The following is a 17592-nucleotide window of genomic DNA, read 5'->3' as shown; positions in this document are numbered from 1 at the left end:
GTGCCCAAGGCCCTGCTCCTCTCCATCTGCCCCCCTTTCACCCTCCCTCCCCCACAGGAGCCCAGACCACACACATCCCTGCGGCCCCGGCCCCGCGCCAGGCGGCCGGGGTGAGGCCCCAGCCCCAGTGCTCCAGGAGGTGCGCCAGCCCTGGTGCGCTGGGCAGCAGTGCTCCCAGCCCTGGGGCTCCTGGCAGCCAGGTGGGGTGGCCAGTCCCAGAGCTCGAGGGGCACAGCCCCAGTACCAGCTGCCCTGAGTCCCTGTGGGAGGCAGGCCAGCCAGCCCCAGCCAGCTTGGGCCAATCAACCAGGGCATAGTGCTCTGGGAACCACAGGAGGGTGTCTGGCTTTGGGGTGGAGTGTGGGCAAGGCCACGCTAGGCTGTTTGGGAAGCCTATCCCTGCCTATGATACCTGCTACCCATGCCAATGGGCACAGGTGCTGGAACTGAAGGTGCTGCCACACCCTTTGGCTTGAAATAGTTTCCATTATATACAGGGTTTACAGTCTGGTTCAATGGCCCCCTGTATAAAAATTTTCCAGCACCTCTGCCTGTGGGGTCACATTGGGGGACCCTTGTAGGATCCCACCCATTGAAAACTGTGAAGTTTGAATATGGGTTTCAATACAACATATTACTGAGAAGGATAAACACAAAGTAAAGATCCAGCTCTGTGTTCCGATTCTGAGAGCTGCAAAGTTTGGAGTGATTAGAATGAGTCATTGACTTCTCAGACAGAGATCGTAAAATCATTGCCTGACAATTTACGACAACTTTGAACAATGGTTGGGGTAAAACACATTAGCTGCGTGATGAGAATGAGATGGGTGTACAAACATTTTACAGCAGAGTAACAGTACGTTGGAACTAACATTTTGTACTTATAAAATCTGTATTGTTTTGATTAATTACATGTGGGGGAAAAAAGGGAAATTTCAGATGTCCCAAAAAGAAGTTCCTGGGACACCAGGACATGATATTGAAAACCAGGTCTATCCCATGAACACTAGTATATATGGCAACTTTATATATAATCTCCCCACTGAACCTCCTTTTCAGAATTGTTGAATGCTACTTCTTTATCACTACCTTTTCCACCTGAATTTAAACAGTTATATCACATGCAAACATCCTTCATACCCTATTTACTATTATTTTTGATAGAATTATTGCATTAGTCTAAATACAGTACCATAATAAAATACATTTTACTTCCTTTTATCCCAAGATAATTCCAGTATTATTACAAGTTAATTCTATTGAAAACTTGTAGTCGTGTTGTTTTCAATGGGAACAATGGCACATTAATGTTTCTCGGTTTATGACAGCACACAGTATGGCACAATAACTCACAACTGCAAAAGTAATTTGGGTTACCAATTGATAGTAGTAACATAGCATATAAACAGAATACAGTCCACTAAAAACGTGAAAAAATAACAAAGCTTTATATTACATTTTAATGAATAATTCAGCAGCAGTGTTTTTATGCTACTGACAACAATGGTTTTACTGGACTGTGAACTGAAAAAACCCCTCAATTATGCTGCACAAAGTATGGCATAATTATGTTCAGCCGCTGATGGGGAACCATAAATAGGTTTAGGTGCAACGTTTCTAAAGCAGTAAAAGTATCTACGAAAAACTAGTTCCTTCAAGAAGAAAAGGAAGGAATAAACATTTGGAAAATAAACCATTCAGTCTTGCCTTAAATATCTTTAGATTCTTAAAAAACAAAAACAACAACAACAAGAAATCAGAGTACTGCTTTGGTAAGATGGCTTACAAAAGAAACAATACACTATATTTAAAATGCCCTTAACTATAAAACTAGAAATTTGTATCTCTATAAATTACGTGTATTTTGTTTTTAATTTAAATTTAGGAGTGGTGTTGTTTTATTTTTCCTGAGACTTTACAATAAAATTGCGGTTTCTGACTGATAATTCAGTACTACCTTAAAATATTATTAGAAGGCCCTAAATGAAAAAAAAAGGGGTTGAATCTTAAGCTTCACTTAGCTTCTGCATGGTGCTGCTTCAGGGGAAACAGAGGAGAATAATAATGAAAAGCTGCTGTAAGCAACCTTTACAATTCCCCTTGATCCTTGGCTCAGCTGGGGGATTGAAACAACCACTCTTGACATAAACAGACTCAGTACTGCTCTGAGCTGCGCTGACTAGTTGTCTGCTGACTTTTATGCTATCCAAGGATTACCCTCTGCTTTTTCAGGCATTAGTTTGCTCATTTTTGATGCACTTAGTTGTCTCTCTCACACACACCATTTTCCTCTTTGAATGAAACAGTGTGAAGTTGATGAGGTTTTGTTTCTTGTCAGATTTGGGTTATGAATTTGAGCTATCGGGCTAGTTCCTGAATTTGCTTACTATTCCAGTGCTGTTCCTTTAGCCATTTTTACCTAACCCTCCCACGAATGCTTATCTCTTCCTTGGTCCTTTGGTGTCTCTCCAGGCATTTGCTCATCACCACCTTTTGTAACATGCCTCACAGGAAGTTAACATTTCTGTCCATGCTTTATTGATCGAGGTGAAAGTTAGGAGGGGTTTAGGATTCAGAACCTCTTTCTCCTCCTATGCGTCTCTTTTGAGTTTACAGGTTGTCTTTTCTCCTTGAGGAAAGACTAGATGAACCTTCACCGCACACAAAGGCAGATTTCTTAATCGGAACAAGGTTTGTTAAAAACAGAAAGAAAATGGAGTAAAAACAAAAAGAAACAGGTTGCTTACCACATCTACGTTTACACTTTGCAAATGTTAAACTAGGCAAGACAGTCTCAGTTACAGAAAAGGAACACAAATGCTTATAGAAAAGGAGTACCTGTGGCACCTTAGAGACTAACAAATTTATTTGAGCATAAGCTTTCGTGAGCTACAGCTCACTCATCGGATGCATTCAGTGGAAAATACAGTAGAGAGATTTTATATACACAGAGAACATGAAACAATGGGTGTTACCATATACACTGTAACGAGAGTGATCAGATAAGGTGAGCTATTACCAGAAGGAGAGCTGGGGAGGGGACCTTTTGTAGTGATAATCAAGGTGGGCCATTTCCAGCAGTTAACAAGAACGTCTGAGGAACAGTGGGGGGTGGGCAGGAGAATAAACACGGGTAAATAGTTTTAGTTTGTGTAATGACCCATCCACTCCCAGTCTCTATTCAAGCCTAAGTTATTGTATCCAGTTTGCAAATTAATTCCAGTTCAACAGTCTCTCATTGGAGTCTGTTTTTGAAGTTTTTTTGTTGAAGAATTGCAACTTTTAGGTCTGTAATCAAGTGACCAAAGAGATTGAAGTGTTCTCCAACTGGCTTTTGATGGGTCATTACACAAAGTAAAACTATTTCCCCATGTTTATTCCTCCGCCCAACCCCCACTGTTCCTCAGACGTTCTTGTCAACTGCTGGAAATGGCCCACCTTGATTATCACCACAAAAGATTTTTTCCCCTTGCTCTCCTGCTGGTAATAGCTCACCTTAAGTTATCACTCTCATTACAGTGTGTATGGTAACACCCATTGTTTCATGTTCTCTACGTATATAAATCTCCCCACTGTATTTTCCACTGAATGTGTCGGATGAAGTGAGCTGTAGCTCACAAAAGCTTATGCTCAAATAAATTTGTTAGTCTCTAAGGTGCCACAAGTACTCCTTTTCTTTTTTGGGAATACAGACTAACATGGCTTCTACTCTGAAACCTGTCACAAATGCTTATGATGTTCCAAGAAGTGATTAATGGCTCTCATCCCAATGTCAAAGTTCAAGCTCTCATACTGTCCTAAAAGACAGATAAATAGAGGGAGCATGTCTCTCTCACAGCATCCAGAGATCCCTCTTCTCTGCTGCCATCTTCCCAGACATAGCTCTCATCATCGAGAGCACTCAAGTCATTCCTATTCTTCAAATCAGACTTCCCCAGTTACCTACCCCCACCATATGGGCTTGCTTGGACTTGCCGTTTTCTCTGGATTGGTCTATACTACAGGCTTACATCGGTATAACTACATCACTCAGTGCTGTGAAAAATCCACACCCCTGAGTGATGTAGTTATACTGACCTAACCCCCCGGTGTAGACAGTGCTATGTTGGTGGGAGCGCTTCTCTGGTTGATATAGCTACTACCTCTCAGGGAGGTGGATTATCTATGCTGACATCAGCATAGGGAGTCTCCAATAAAGCACTACAGCATCACAGCTGTATCCGTACAGCTGAGCATATGCAGCATTTTAAGCATTTAATGCATCCGATGAAGTGAGCTGTAGCTCACGAAAGCTTATGCTCTAATCAATTTGTTAGTCTCTAAGGTGCCACAAGTACTCCTTTTCTTTTTGCGAATACAGACTAACACTACTGCTACTCTGAAACCTAGCATTTTAAGTGTAAAGGTCATGTAGTGCTTCAGTGTAAAGACATACTAGAGTGATGGGAAGGGTTCTCCTGTTACTGTAGGCAATCCACCGCCCCAAGAGGTGGTAGTTTATTCTTCTGTTGGCCTAGTGCTGTCTGCACCATGTGTTAGGTCAGCTTTAACTATGTCTCTCATTTTTCACACCTGTGAGAGACGCAGGCATGCCCTAGACTTCTTCTAGCTGAGGCTTAAGAGATGACCAGTTGACATCACACAATGACCTTTAACAGCTACCTTTCAAAGGCTTAACAAACCACCTCAGAGACTGCATTTCAAAGATGAATCTGCCCATCTAGAAAAGTGGTTTCTGTCTGGCCCTACACCCTGTTCATTGGGGACGGCAGTTTCACCAGTATGGGTGCAGTTTTTCTAAAATCAACTCTCTCGGCTATTAAACATGACTTTTCTAACAGACGTCTCCAGCCTGTCACACCCTCTTTCAGAATCTTATGTTGTTTGTGCATCTAACTGTTATCTGGCAGACAGAGATGAGAGGCTCCCTCTGGACTAATACCTCTTCTTTTTCAAGGATCAGCTGTCAGTTGTGCACTGAAGCAACCACAGTAGGAGAAAGCTTCATCCTTGAAAACTAAAGATTTCAGCCCCATGACAATACAATATACAATGTAGGTGTGATACTGAATCTGCTCCTGACATTGACTCTCCCAGCGTCCATAACAACGCACCATTCCATGCCACTAGGTCCAAGTGACTGGCTTTTGATTCAATTGTACTGTGTTACACTACTGATTTAATGGTTAGTTTTTCTGCTGCTGACAATAAATGGTGTTGACAACTGTGTAATTTATAGACATGGTACCTTGTCCAAGTAATAATCCATGTCCAGCTGCACTTTTGTATTTCTTTAAGTATTTAAGAAGTTGTTAGACTGTCATTCACATTTTTTCCACATAGGGTCTAATTTGGGCATCCACAGCTCTAGTTCAATTCAAAGGGAGCTTCAGATGTTCAGCACATCTGACCAAGCCCATGGCTCTTTAATTATACTCTATAAATGCCAGCTGAGATCTATGATCAACCTTCATCACAAGCAATGTTTTCAACTCCTATAAAGGCTTTCAGTGCCTGACTAATAATCAATCCGACCCACCCACATCAAATTGATTATACACATTAGCAGTGAGAGGAAGCGTTGTGCTTATTCTGTTACTGGATTGAACACAAGTGATTGTGAAGTGTACACATAAAACACGAGAATACAGTTAACAGAAAAATCAAATGTAAAGTGGATACAATTCACTTAAGAAACTGTTTCCCTATTTAACAATTATCATCTCCCAGAAGAGAAGTGTGAAATAAACTGCACTCTAAATTTTCTAGACAAGGGACCTTGATGTTTGATGTAATTAAAGATCTGTCTGATAGTGTCACTTGAACTAAGCCACAAGGGGCCATAAGCTAATATGTTTTGTTGTTGTTGTTGTAATTAAATACGAATGCTGTATTTCAGTAAGTCTGTTGTTATGTGTAGGTAAAAACAAAATACCATTTTTGTTTCCTTCCATGTTTGTTTGTTTATTTTTTACTGAATTACTTAAGCCGCAACGGCCAAGCAGCATAAAAATATATTTTAAAAGTTTATAAAGGAAACAGCTTTGGGGTCCCTTTGCTTTACAAAGGACTTTCATTCGTATAGTTATTAAATGACAAAAATATTGTTAATTCAGAGTTAAGGTTGCCCAGTGATCTCTTATTCAGAAAAACTCAAGCTTCAGAAAGGCAGGAAATACAGAATTAAGGTAAACAAATGGTGCAATCTTAACTCAGCCCCCACTGGGGTTGACAATAGTCACTGGGAATTATATACATTCACTCTAGCTGCATTCTCTGTCTTAGGAGTAGCTGTACTGAATGGTGGAGGAGTAAATGGAAGAGCTGTGATTGTGATATGAGAAGATCTGGGTCTGAGCCCTGTCCTCCTATTTGTGTTATCAAAGGAAGGAGGTGCATAGGTACCTTGAGGTTCCAGTCTGCATCATTTCATTACAGAATTGTGTAGGTTGGGTCATTACCAGGACACTCGAGTCTACTTGACATGGGTATTGTCAGTGGTGTGGTGGGATATGAAACCAGTCTGTGGATTTAATGATGGGGAGGGGAAAGTGTAGGTGTAGGTGGTATCTTGTGGGCAAGTGTGATGAGGTTATAGAAGAGTATGAAACAACATTAAATTTTACAAGTGCAGTATTATGTCGGGGGAGTAGGCTCACTGAGCATAGTGCAAGTGGCACCTGTCCATTACAGTGAAAAGGAAGAGTGAGAGTGTGTGTGTTATGGGCATATTGGGGCAGTGTTCAAAGAGAGAAGAGTTGAGGTTGGTGGGCATTTACCTTATCTCTGTATTTCCTGGTTTTCAGAAGTTCGAGTTTTGCTGAACTTGAGGTTCTAGAAGGGTACGAGCTATCACTGGGCAACCTTAACTATATGTTAATAAGGTTTCTTCTCATTTAATTTCCTAGGTTATTTTTTTTTAACAGACAGAGAAATATTTGTTGATAGGAGTTTGTGGCCAGACAGCTGAATCCTTACCTTAGTTTACAGCTGATACGCTACTGTGCCTAAGTAATACTCAAAGGACCTAGATTTTAATCAGTGTATCTCAAAGAACTTTACATCCCTATCCTCATTTTACAGATGGGAAACTGAGACCCAGAGAGGTGATGTGACTAGCCCAAGATCACCAAGCAAGCTGGTGGCAGAACAACAAATAGTCTTAGTCCAATTTAATCCCTTCAATTTGTCATTTTAAAGAGCCAGAGGCTTCTGATGAGCTAAACAAGAGAAGCAAAATCTTCACATAAACTTTTCATTTGCTTTTCCCCAAAAGGCTGGTGGGTGCTACTCCCTCTTTTGGGGTAACTCTGGAGTGTTGAACATGCTGCTCGGCTGATCTGAGCCCTTGCTCTGGGTATGTGTACACAGCCCATGACCAAAATATCAATTATTTTGCAGGTCAGGAATGAAACGCTTTGGAACTTCTGTATCAAGGGAAGCCAAGCCTGCACTATGTTTGATTTTAGTTAGGAACATCAGTCCATCATTTTATATGACACTGAAGTTCATTATTTTTTCTCTTAAAATATATGTTGAAAGAAAAGCAATTTTGTTAACAAAATAAAAAAGCCACTTCTTGTCTTTCCTCCACACCAAACTTGAGCTCTAAAATTGTGACATGTTCATTTACACTGACATGATTTGTAATAAAAGATTCATTATACAGGACAGCTAGAAGCAGAACTGTCTTGAAGGATGAATCATGCTCCTAACATTATGATTCACCCTCTTACCTTTACTGTCAACCAAGCCCAATGTAATAAAATAGCTGAAAAATTAATATTAGGGTTACAATATTAGGCAAGGTCATTCTAACTGCACCTGTGGACTGTCACGACCAGCCTTCTCTCCACTCGTTTTTAATGATCCCTCTCCCCATTTTTCCTTCCAGATTTAATTACTTTGTCTGACTAAAGTGTGTTCACTGTACAAATAGTACAGAATGTCTTGTGTGAAAGAAACTGGTAATGAATCTGTATAAGTGGGACCTGTCCATTCTGTGGCATGTGTTCCTTTGGCTTTGACACCATTGGTGCTAAATTGTATTTGACACTGACTGTGTGTGTAGGCAATGAAGGCCAGAGTAGGACAGTTCTAATAATATTGGAAAACATCATCTCCTAACAGTGCAAATGAAGAAATTCAGAATTGAGGATGGTTCTTGTAAATTGGAAAAACGAGAATTACTTGTTCTACTGAATAGGAATACAAAATAAAAGTAAGATCCACAGGCAACTAAATTGCTGAGATTGCTTCTGTATGATGATCACTGCATAGCACTATAATAGGGAAATTATCACAGAGCAGCCAAAGGATGACGAAATGTAACACTCATGCCAAGTGTTAGAAACTATTTAATACTAAGAACAAATATCCATCTTAAAGTCTCATTTATTCACAGATGGGAATTTTTTTTCCACCAAGAGGATATATCTTTACACACACACACACACACACACACACACACACACACACACACACACCATGCAAAGTGAAAACAACAAGCATTTGGGCATCTTTAAATACACGATCCAAAATATCTATGATGAAATCGGTAATTGTACTGTAAACTCATATAAACAAATATTACACTAAGAGGATCTTAAATTTGAAGGTGCAGCTTTTCCTGATTTGAGTGCTTAAAGGTAAGATTCCTTGCAAAACAGTACCTCTGCCCCTTCATGCATGTGCGTTATGAAATGGTCTAACTAAATGATCACATACTACAGTAATTCTAAGATAATCTTTTTACAACTTGGGGAACCTGTGGCTCTTTGCCTGCACACCAAGCAGCATGTACAGCAGCTCTCCTTGACATACATAACTCACCAAGTCAATAGGGACAGAACCAACGTCTCCAGTGGAGCTCTTGCTTGAGTCCATTCAAACATGGGCAACAGTTTCCCGTACAAAGCCAAATTAGCTAGATGTTTGTGTATAGTGCAGCATTCCTTAGCTGCACACTTGGCATGAAATTTACTCCTGTGCACTTAAGAACCACTTAAGTTCCACTTAAGCCCTATTTTCAAGGCTAAAATTAAAACTTAAGTGATGTATATGTTAACCTTCTGGACAAAAGAAGTGACTATCACCCTATAAGAAACTCATGAAAAACATGCACTGTGCATACTCAGTATGCAATTTTCAGAGGTACAAAACTCAGTTAAAACTACACCAATTTTCTCCAGAATGCACAAAGATACTTCTGCACAAATTGGGCTATTTGTGTACAAATGTTCAACTTCCATTTCCCAGCCATTTTGGCTGTAGAGGGGTTCAAATAATGGAAAAGTCTATTTATTTCACTCTCTAATGCCTCTAGAAAAGCTGATCTGATTTTGCTCAAATTTGCCAAATAGTTCATTGCCAGGCAGAAAAGCCTCAAATTAGTCTTTCCCATTCCTGTTAGAATATAGTACACATGCTAATATTACAGAGCTGGTAAGTAAAAGAGTTATTTTTACTCTGTTCTGCATTAATATTTTGCAGATTATTAATTCATGCAGTGATAGTTCATATATGAATACACACTAAACACAAACAAAAAATCCAACCCCAAAACAACAACAACAAAAAACCTACTGTGTAATTTATATAGCTTCACATCACAGAATTAACAGTTGCTTGTGTGAAACTTCTAAACAGGTTTCCAAGCAAGTCCATCCTCTAAACAGAACATTTGTAATGTTCTCGGACTGAGTTGATAACGCTGACTTTAGAAAAAGTAAACAACAGCCAAACCAAATTCTATCATATTCCTATTCTTTTTTTTCTGATTGCCAGCTGCAGTGCTCTCAGAACTACCACACCTGAGCCCCATTTGAATCAGAGGCAGAAAATAGATTGATCAACTTGTATCCGAGTTAGCATTGTATATGCTCCAGCGATTAAAAGAAATGAGACTAGTATAGATACGGTCCCACCCTATGCACAGTTTTGTCATTTACCTAAAAGGGAGAGGCCAACACTGGGCTCAGGCCTGACTTTCAGATGTGCTGAGCAGCCATAACTTTCATTGCCTAAACTGGACACTCAGTTTCCAAATTTGGGTGGTCATGTCAGCACACAGACAATTTCAGAGTACCCATCTGAGAGCCCAGAGAGGGAACTGGGCCCCCATCTCAAAAGTGAACAACTGTCTTTCCCAATCTGCTCTAAAGCTAAGTTTGCACTATGTAGAATGAAACCTCATCCCTTTCCTGGAGTTTGGCTCCATTAATATACTGTAGCTCAAGCCTTCTCCACAGGTCCTAACTCAAGGCTGTTCTCCAGTGCTTAATTTGTGCCAGGGATTGTCAGGGCTAAGCCCTGGCACCTCTAGGCTTGGCAATTCATAGCTCTGGCACTTCTGAGCTTGCTGCATCAGTTACAAATGTAAAATTTTTTTTTGCTTGATCTCTGGCACTTCTTTCATCGCTGCTGTTCCCCCATACCCTAAGTCTTCTCTCTCTCTCTCTCTCCAGAGAACCACTCCCACCACTCATATCTGGATAGGGTAACAAGCCTCTGACATAACTGAGTCTGCAGAAAGCACTTAACCTTTCTCAGACCATTCAAAACCTGCTAGTTCGGTGTGGTGTTTCAGGGAAACACTGTTATGCCAAATTTGAAAAATGTGCCCATAGTATTTCCAAAACTACGTATTACTCTGTGTGTGTGTGTGTGTGTGTGTGTGTGTGTGTGTGTATATACAGTATGTAAATGGAGTTACAGGACACTATATAAGGAGAGCTCAGCAAAACTCTCATGGTGCATTGTATATAAAAAAATCTGTGTGCTAGGATAATTTAGGGTGTGCTTCAGGCTACAGTACTGATTATGAGCAAAAGTTGTAACTATCCTGCAGATTTAGATGTTGTTTCTACCATGACAATACAAACAAGGAGGCAACGTTTTGTATCATCCTGTATTGCTGCCATCAAAGAGAGAAATCTTATTTTCTAGGTGCATAATCTGATTGTTGCCTCAAGAAGCTGTGGGGTCCAGAAATAGATTGGACTAGTGGTATATCATCAGGAGAATTACACATAGTCAGCAGATTTTTGTACTAGCAGGCAATATCTTCAGGATTCATTTCATAGTATACCTTAAATTCATTTCTGTAACATCTTTAGAATCATCTGTAGAAGCTACTAGGTAAAGATTTACTCTACAGAAAACCTAAAAAAATATCATTACCTGCTTTGACATTGCATGTAAGCTAATAACCAGAACACCTCACTTATGCTGCCAGCAACATCTCTTGCTCAGGAAACTCCTCTGCATTCTACTAAGTCAATACTGTTATAATGGATCAGAGTTTCCATTAAAAAAAAAAACAGAAAAATATCCTGCAATGTGCAGGAGGTCAGACTAGATGATCATGATGGTCCCTTCTGGCCTTAGTCTATGAGACTGGGAGAAAAATATCCTGAAGTTCAAGGTTCACTGGTCATTCAGAATAATTCCATTATTGCAATACAGTAAGTGGAAATTGCAATTACAATTTTCACACTGATTTCATTGAATACTCCTCAAAAATCTTTCCTTATGCAATGCAGTCACATTTAGGTGAAGATGTTATCACAAAAAATTCTTGGTAAAACAGGTGACATTGAAACCAGGCTTTTGGCTACTAAAATTTTTTGCTATCATATGGAAGACATATAGAAGCCAGATTCTCAGATCTAAGCATAATGGGCATGCCCCCAAAATGTGTGCGTACATGCAAAACACCACATATGTACAAGCAAATCAGCATTTTCAATGCAGAGAAGGTATGTATGTAAGCATCTAACTATTTATAAGTCTAAAAACATAGGCTTTTGAGAGTGTAGTTACTACACCCATGTTTGAAAAATTGGCTCAGATAATGAGAATAAATTTTAGATTCTTCTTTCTCTTGGCAAAGGAAAAAAAGGTGTGAATGGTTGAACAAGAAGGAGCATTAACCTTAGTCACACACTGTAACAATATTTAAATAAAAACTTAAAACAGATACTTTATGAACAAATATTTTCCAGGGGTTGGTGTGGGATAGGTCCTGCCAGGCTGGTAATCTAGTAATTTCCCCTGATAGCTTTCATTTATTTTAATAAAACATTAAGTCTCTATTCTTTATGGCTGCAATGATAATCTTTAATGTGGGAGAGGTACAACTACTTCTTCCTCCCTACCAATTTAGCCAGTGACTCTTAGGAAATAAAGGATAGAAATAAAGTCTCTCACCTCTTGCTTGTAGTCCAGGGCCACATGTCTCATGGGCACCTGGGCTGTCCTGACGAACATACCATGGTACCAGTTGGCATCTGCGCCATTTGTGGGTCTTCCACCTGCAACAAGGAAAAGGATAAATTAGAAACACTACAACTAAATGATATCTGTCAAAATGTAAGTGAGAAAAATATGATAGGTTACTCCAGAAACAATAATAAATGATTAGCCTATCACAGATTGTCCACAACAAAAGTTAACAACAGCATGAAGCACGTTGAGTTTTCTTTCTTATCATCATTTTTTTTGCTGTGCTCCGCTTATAGCTCCTGTTAACTTCAGCAGGTGTTGAAGAGCACCAAATTGATGTTTTTCATTCTCATCTTCATCAGCTGCTCCATATTAAGGGGCAGGACAAGATCAAAAATTAGGATAATCAAAGCCGAACCCAGCAACCGTCTTCATCAGCCACACGTTCAGTTTTGATGGCTTTTTTGGAAGAGACATATTATTAGGATGGAAGACAAATCAACTCTGTGAAAAAACAGAGGAGAGTTTTCCACCAAATGCATCCGATGAAGTGAGCAGTAGCTCACGAAAGCTTATGCTCTAATAAATTTGTTAGTCTCTAAGGTGCCACAAGTACTCCTTTTCTTTCTGCGAATACAGACTAACACGGCTGCTACTCTGAAACAAATCAACTCTGGAATGTGTTTACTAAGGAATGTCACATTGCAAGCAATACAGTGTTGCCAAAAGCTTTAGGGTTGCCAATGATGCACATAAAATGAATACCCTGGCAGATCACCTTAAGGCTCTAGGTAGAGATGGACCTGGGTGGTGCTCAATCTCTTTTGGATTTGCAGTAAAATGATGGAACAGGACCATTGTCTTCCTTCATGTATTTTAAAATACCAAGCACTCTGTTGGTTTTCAACAAATAAATAATGAATATAACAGCTATAATAATTCTGCTGCCAGGATTTGTATATCTGTGTCTTGTATACTACTTTGACATTTCACCTCAAATTTTACAGTACTAATATGTTTAAACCCTTTTTCTTTATAATCTGATTTTGATTACTATGACTCTGAGCATGTTTTATATTTTTCATAATAAACAAGTGACTGCATTTGTGTGCAATTATCTATTTAATGAAAGGGCCTCTTCACTGTGTTTGTGTGTTGAGGGTATTTTACAGTTAGTAAACAGAAGCCTACTGCATATTGAAAATGTGGCTGTGATGGAGTGAGTTATGTCTGAGTCAAATTATGAACCCTGTCTTGTTTTGTGTGTGGGAATGTTGGACACTGTGATTGCACAAGCCTGGATGTGCCAAAGACAACCTATTGCACTGCATTACAGACAACTGCCCTATCTGGGACAAGTGCTCGACACCTCACTGAAGGATTCTCACTGAGAAGCCATCAAGACAGCAATATGGAACCACGAACTTTGAATGACTTTCAACAACTGCCCCATTCGCATGGAACAATAGTCTTCTATATAAGTGGATCAGACATGACTTGTGGGGAGAAGGCTAGAGTATCCCAAGTTGAGAGCCTGATAAAGAGGAGAGACCCTACTTAAAAGCGAGGGTCTGATCTGTGCATGCAGGTGGGGGATACCATTGTGGTCCACTCCCACAACCCCTCCCCCACCAACCAAAAGACTTGCAGTGTGGAGAAGCAGGAGGGACTCTGGCTAACCAGAAACACATCAGCAAACCTCAGTCTCACAAGTGGTGAGATACAACAGTGGAGGGAGCATCAGAGGATTTTTGTTTTGTTTTCAAAGATCTGTAACTGTAGAGTGCTTTAAGAATAAAGGTGCTGGGGTTAAGAAATTCCTTTGCTAAGTCTGTGTTCCTTGCTTTCCCACTATATTATTCCAGAAGGGGTTAAACTAAAAGTTCAGAGTGCCCTCAGACTAGGTGGAGAGCTGAGGGCATGTACTTGACTTGGGGGGAGGCACAAAAGTTCTCAGACTCTGATTTCCATGTATAGGATGGCTGAGCAGCAACGTCCCACATCCCAAAGAAGGAAGCCCACACAAGAGAGATTTGAGCCAGAGAGTGTATAGTCTCAGATCTGGAAACAGTTATTAGACTCTAGCCAGATCCAGTTGGCTTGGAAGCACATGGGACCCAGAGATTTGGATCACTTCCAACAGGCTACTGGCTATATAGTGGGGCCTGGGACCAGGTTGTAACAGTGGGGAAAACATAATTTAATCAAAATAAACAACAGGGATGATTAATTTCCAGAAGACTGAAATAGATAAAATAAATCAATACTGTACAGATTGGATTATTCAGTTACATATTTAATTCAGTTATAAACATCCATTTAAAAAATTTTCTGAAGCTGTTACAAAATTTCTGCCATAATACCGTAGAAGTTAGGTATAGATTGCCCCAGAATACACAGGGCCTTGAATATAGCAAAACCTATGCAGAATGGCTGTTCTCATGTCCTGCTGTAATCTCAACTGAATTGACTCATTCAAAGTGAAAAAAATAAAATGCATACATGACTCATATCACCCACGTGCCATAGCCATCAACCTTGGAACTACAGTGATCCATCAAAGTGTGGCTTCATGTGAGATCATCTATTCCTTTAGCCCCAGCTTTTAGTGTAACCTGCCTTCCTTGCGCTGCTCCCTGAACTGAGGAAGGAGTAGGGAGCTGGCTGTGTGTGTCATTCATAGTATGTGCTCAGGACAGAGAAGAAGGGTGATAAAGGGAAGGTTGTTTAACACTAATCTCTTCCAAGAAACTTAAGCTGTCCTGCGTACCACTGCTAGAAACCCAGTATTCTCCTGCACACAGCATCCTGCACACACCCGTGGCTCAGCTGAAACTCCAGGAAAATCATCTGGTTTTGAAGGTGTTAAATAGCTGAGCAGCAGCCAATGTTTAAGGGATAAAATGATTAAGCTGACACTGCAAAGGAAAGTTTTAAAATTATATTTGGAGTGCTGCATTTTGGTAGCTTCAAGAACTGTAATCATATCCTCATATACCATTCAATTAGAAATGTTGTAATCTCCTAATGGATTGGAAGTGATAATTCTCTGACACAGGATCAAAGTAATACATTAATAACCTCAAATTGTTTTCTATTCTGTTGTTGCCAACGGAAAGGACATTTATCAGGATCATTACGACAGAGTGGCAGCATTTAGGAGAAACAACAGGTGTTCTTTGCTACCAGGGAAGAAACAGGATATTATTTCTGAATCAAACATGTCTTTCCATTATTTATATAGTACTGACAATTAAATTCAACTAATTTCCCATTATTGGAACGGCCTAAACATCAGGGACCACACCTGGACTACTTTGTGCTGCTCTGGTACTACGAAGCAGCTCCAAATCTGGCTTCACCTTCTACTTAAGAATGTACTCACCTAGGGGAATCCTTAGATGGCACAGAGCCACTATAGTGGTTCCCACAGAGTCATACTTATAGCCCAAAGTGTGGGAGGAATAGTCAGGTTACCCTTATATCCTGGCAATCCTTACCTGCTGGAATGGTCTTTTGCGTCCTCTGATGAAGATTACAGCAGCCATGAGGATGCTCTAATCTATGAGAAGATGGATTGTTGGATAATTGATGGATAGTTTTGGGGCTGGATTAGATGCCAGGATACCTTAAACCACTTGTGTACACACCTTCCTGAGCTGTGGAAAAATTTCCTTTCTTCTCGGAGGTTGTCATCCTCCAACACAAGATTGGATTTCAGTAATACTATATGTATTTAATTTACAAAATACTTTTAGAACATTTAGAAAGAAAGCTTTTACATTTGATTGCTCTTATACAGTGTTCCCAAAGAACTGCTAAGAGATAATTATTCAAACATCTGAAATTTAACAACCAAAGAGTTGATGTTGTGGTGTGTATGACATTTATATCTGCAGAGGTCAAATATGTGTAATTAGAAGCAAAACACTGGAACAAAAGAACTCTGGCTGGAATCCAGATGTAAATCCAACAGAACGTTAACACAGTTGGCCAAATACAGGCCTCATGTAAATGGGTGCAACTCCATCGAAATCAATGGAATTGCAGCTGCTTTTACCAGGCCTTATTTGGCTCTGTACCCTATTTTCCCTTGCACTTTACAGGATGTGGGAGCTGAAGAGACCTGAATAATTTCTCATAATTTATTTGGGTTACCTGTAAGTATAGCACACAGGAGGAGCCTCACATTCTTTTTCCTCATATAACGTATCTGGGCAGTCACGGCCACCATTTGCAGGGAGCTGGAGGATGACTCGATGGCGAGATTGTTTCTTTATTGTGACATCCCCTAACAAGAGTACAACAGTGTGTTCATTTCCCCCTCATACACAGAAGATTTTTAGAATTAGGATTATACTGGGACTATAGTAATTAGAAATAGAAAAGATTTAATATATTACATAATTGATTCCGTTGCTGTACAAGACCAAGTTATTTTGCCCATGACAGAAAATTAATGATATTAACTTAATATTAACTTGATCTCAGGACAAAGGGCGAAAAAGTAGCATTATTGTTATTGTTGTTGAAAGCATATCTGTCAATAACAATATACATTCATACACTGTACGACTGAGTAATATGCTAGATGGGCTTGATATGCTGCTATGCTGCACAGCTTCATAGATTATTTTATCCTTAAAATTAAGACATGTAAGCAGAAATGTACATAGTGCAGTGAATAATAAAGCTCCATTCCCTAAAGAGCCCAATAACAAAATCTAATTCTTTTACCCTTATCTCCACACCCAGGAGGTGTGTGGCAGATTTAATTTATGCATTAGTCTTTATCCAAGATTTACTTTAACTATATCTGTGTTTCCCATATGGGACTTATATTACCCTACAATCAACTACCTTCCTCAAGAGCATGCAGCATGTTTAAATGTGAAGTTTTATTTCCTGATATGACTTAATTTACTGGTCACACATTTTTCATTATTATAGACATTTAGTATTGTTGATAAATAGTAAATTATTGCAGTAAAAATTAGATTGTGGTCATATTCGAAAAGTCGGAGCTCTGGGCAGAAAAAAAAATATGAGTGGAACCATAACTCTGTAGTCATTCCACAGCCCTGATTTGCTTTTAAAACTACCACGAACTAGAAGTTTTAAGTTAAAAATATACATTTTGTAAAACAATAGCCTGGATAAATCATGGCAATCTGGTTCTAAACTGCAAATAAGATCTTCACTTAGGGCATTAGTGTTGCTCCAAGCCATGCTGACTGGTCTCGTAATAGCTTCCAAAAGGTCACTGCAGCAACAGGGCAAACATAGCTACTAGGCAACACTCCAACATCAGTGGCTGAGAGGGGAACAACACAAGAACTGCTACACCAGACTATGACACCTGGGTAT

General features: G+C 39.7%; 1 protein-coding gene across 4 annotated transcripts in view; it reads right to left on the bottom strand.

Moving 5' to 3' along the window:
* THSD7A (thrombospondin type 1 domain containing 7A) overlaps positions 1–17592 on the bottom strand; it is a 437038-nt gene that overhangs the window by 93672 nt on the left and 325774 nt on the right. For all 4 annotated transcript variants that reach the window (XM_038392700.2, XM_038392699.2, XM_043509245.1 and 1 more), the window contains 2 exons: positions 16384–16516; positions 12211–12314 (listed from right to left, as the gene is read on the bottom strand). In XM_038392700.2, the coding sequence (XP_038248628.1) occupies positions 12211–12314; positions 16384–16516 (237 nt within the window). The remainder of the gene's footprint in view (positions 1–12210; positions 12315–16383; positions 16517–17592) is intronic.

The sequence above is a fragment of the Dermochelys coriacea genome, chromosome 2 (genome assembly GCF_009764565.3).
Source record: "Dermochelys coriacea isolate rDerCor1 chromosome 2, rDerCor1.pri.v4, whole genome shotgun sequence".
NCBI classification, from domain to species: Eukaryota; Metazoa; Chordata; order Testudines; family Dermochelyidae; genus Dermochelys; species Dermochelys coriacea.
This window is presented reverse-complemented; position numbering and strand designations above follow the sequence as displayed.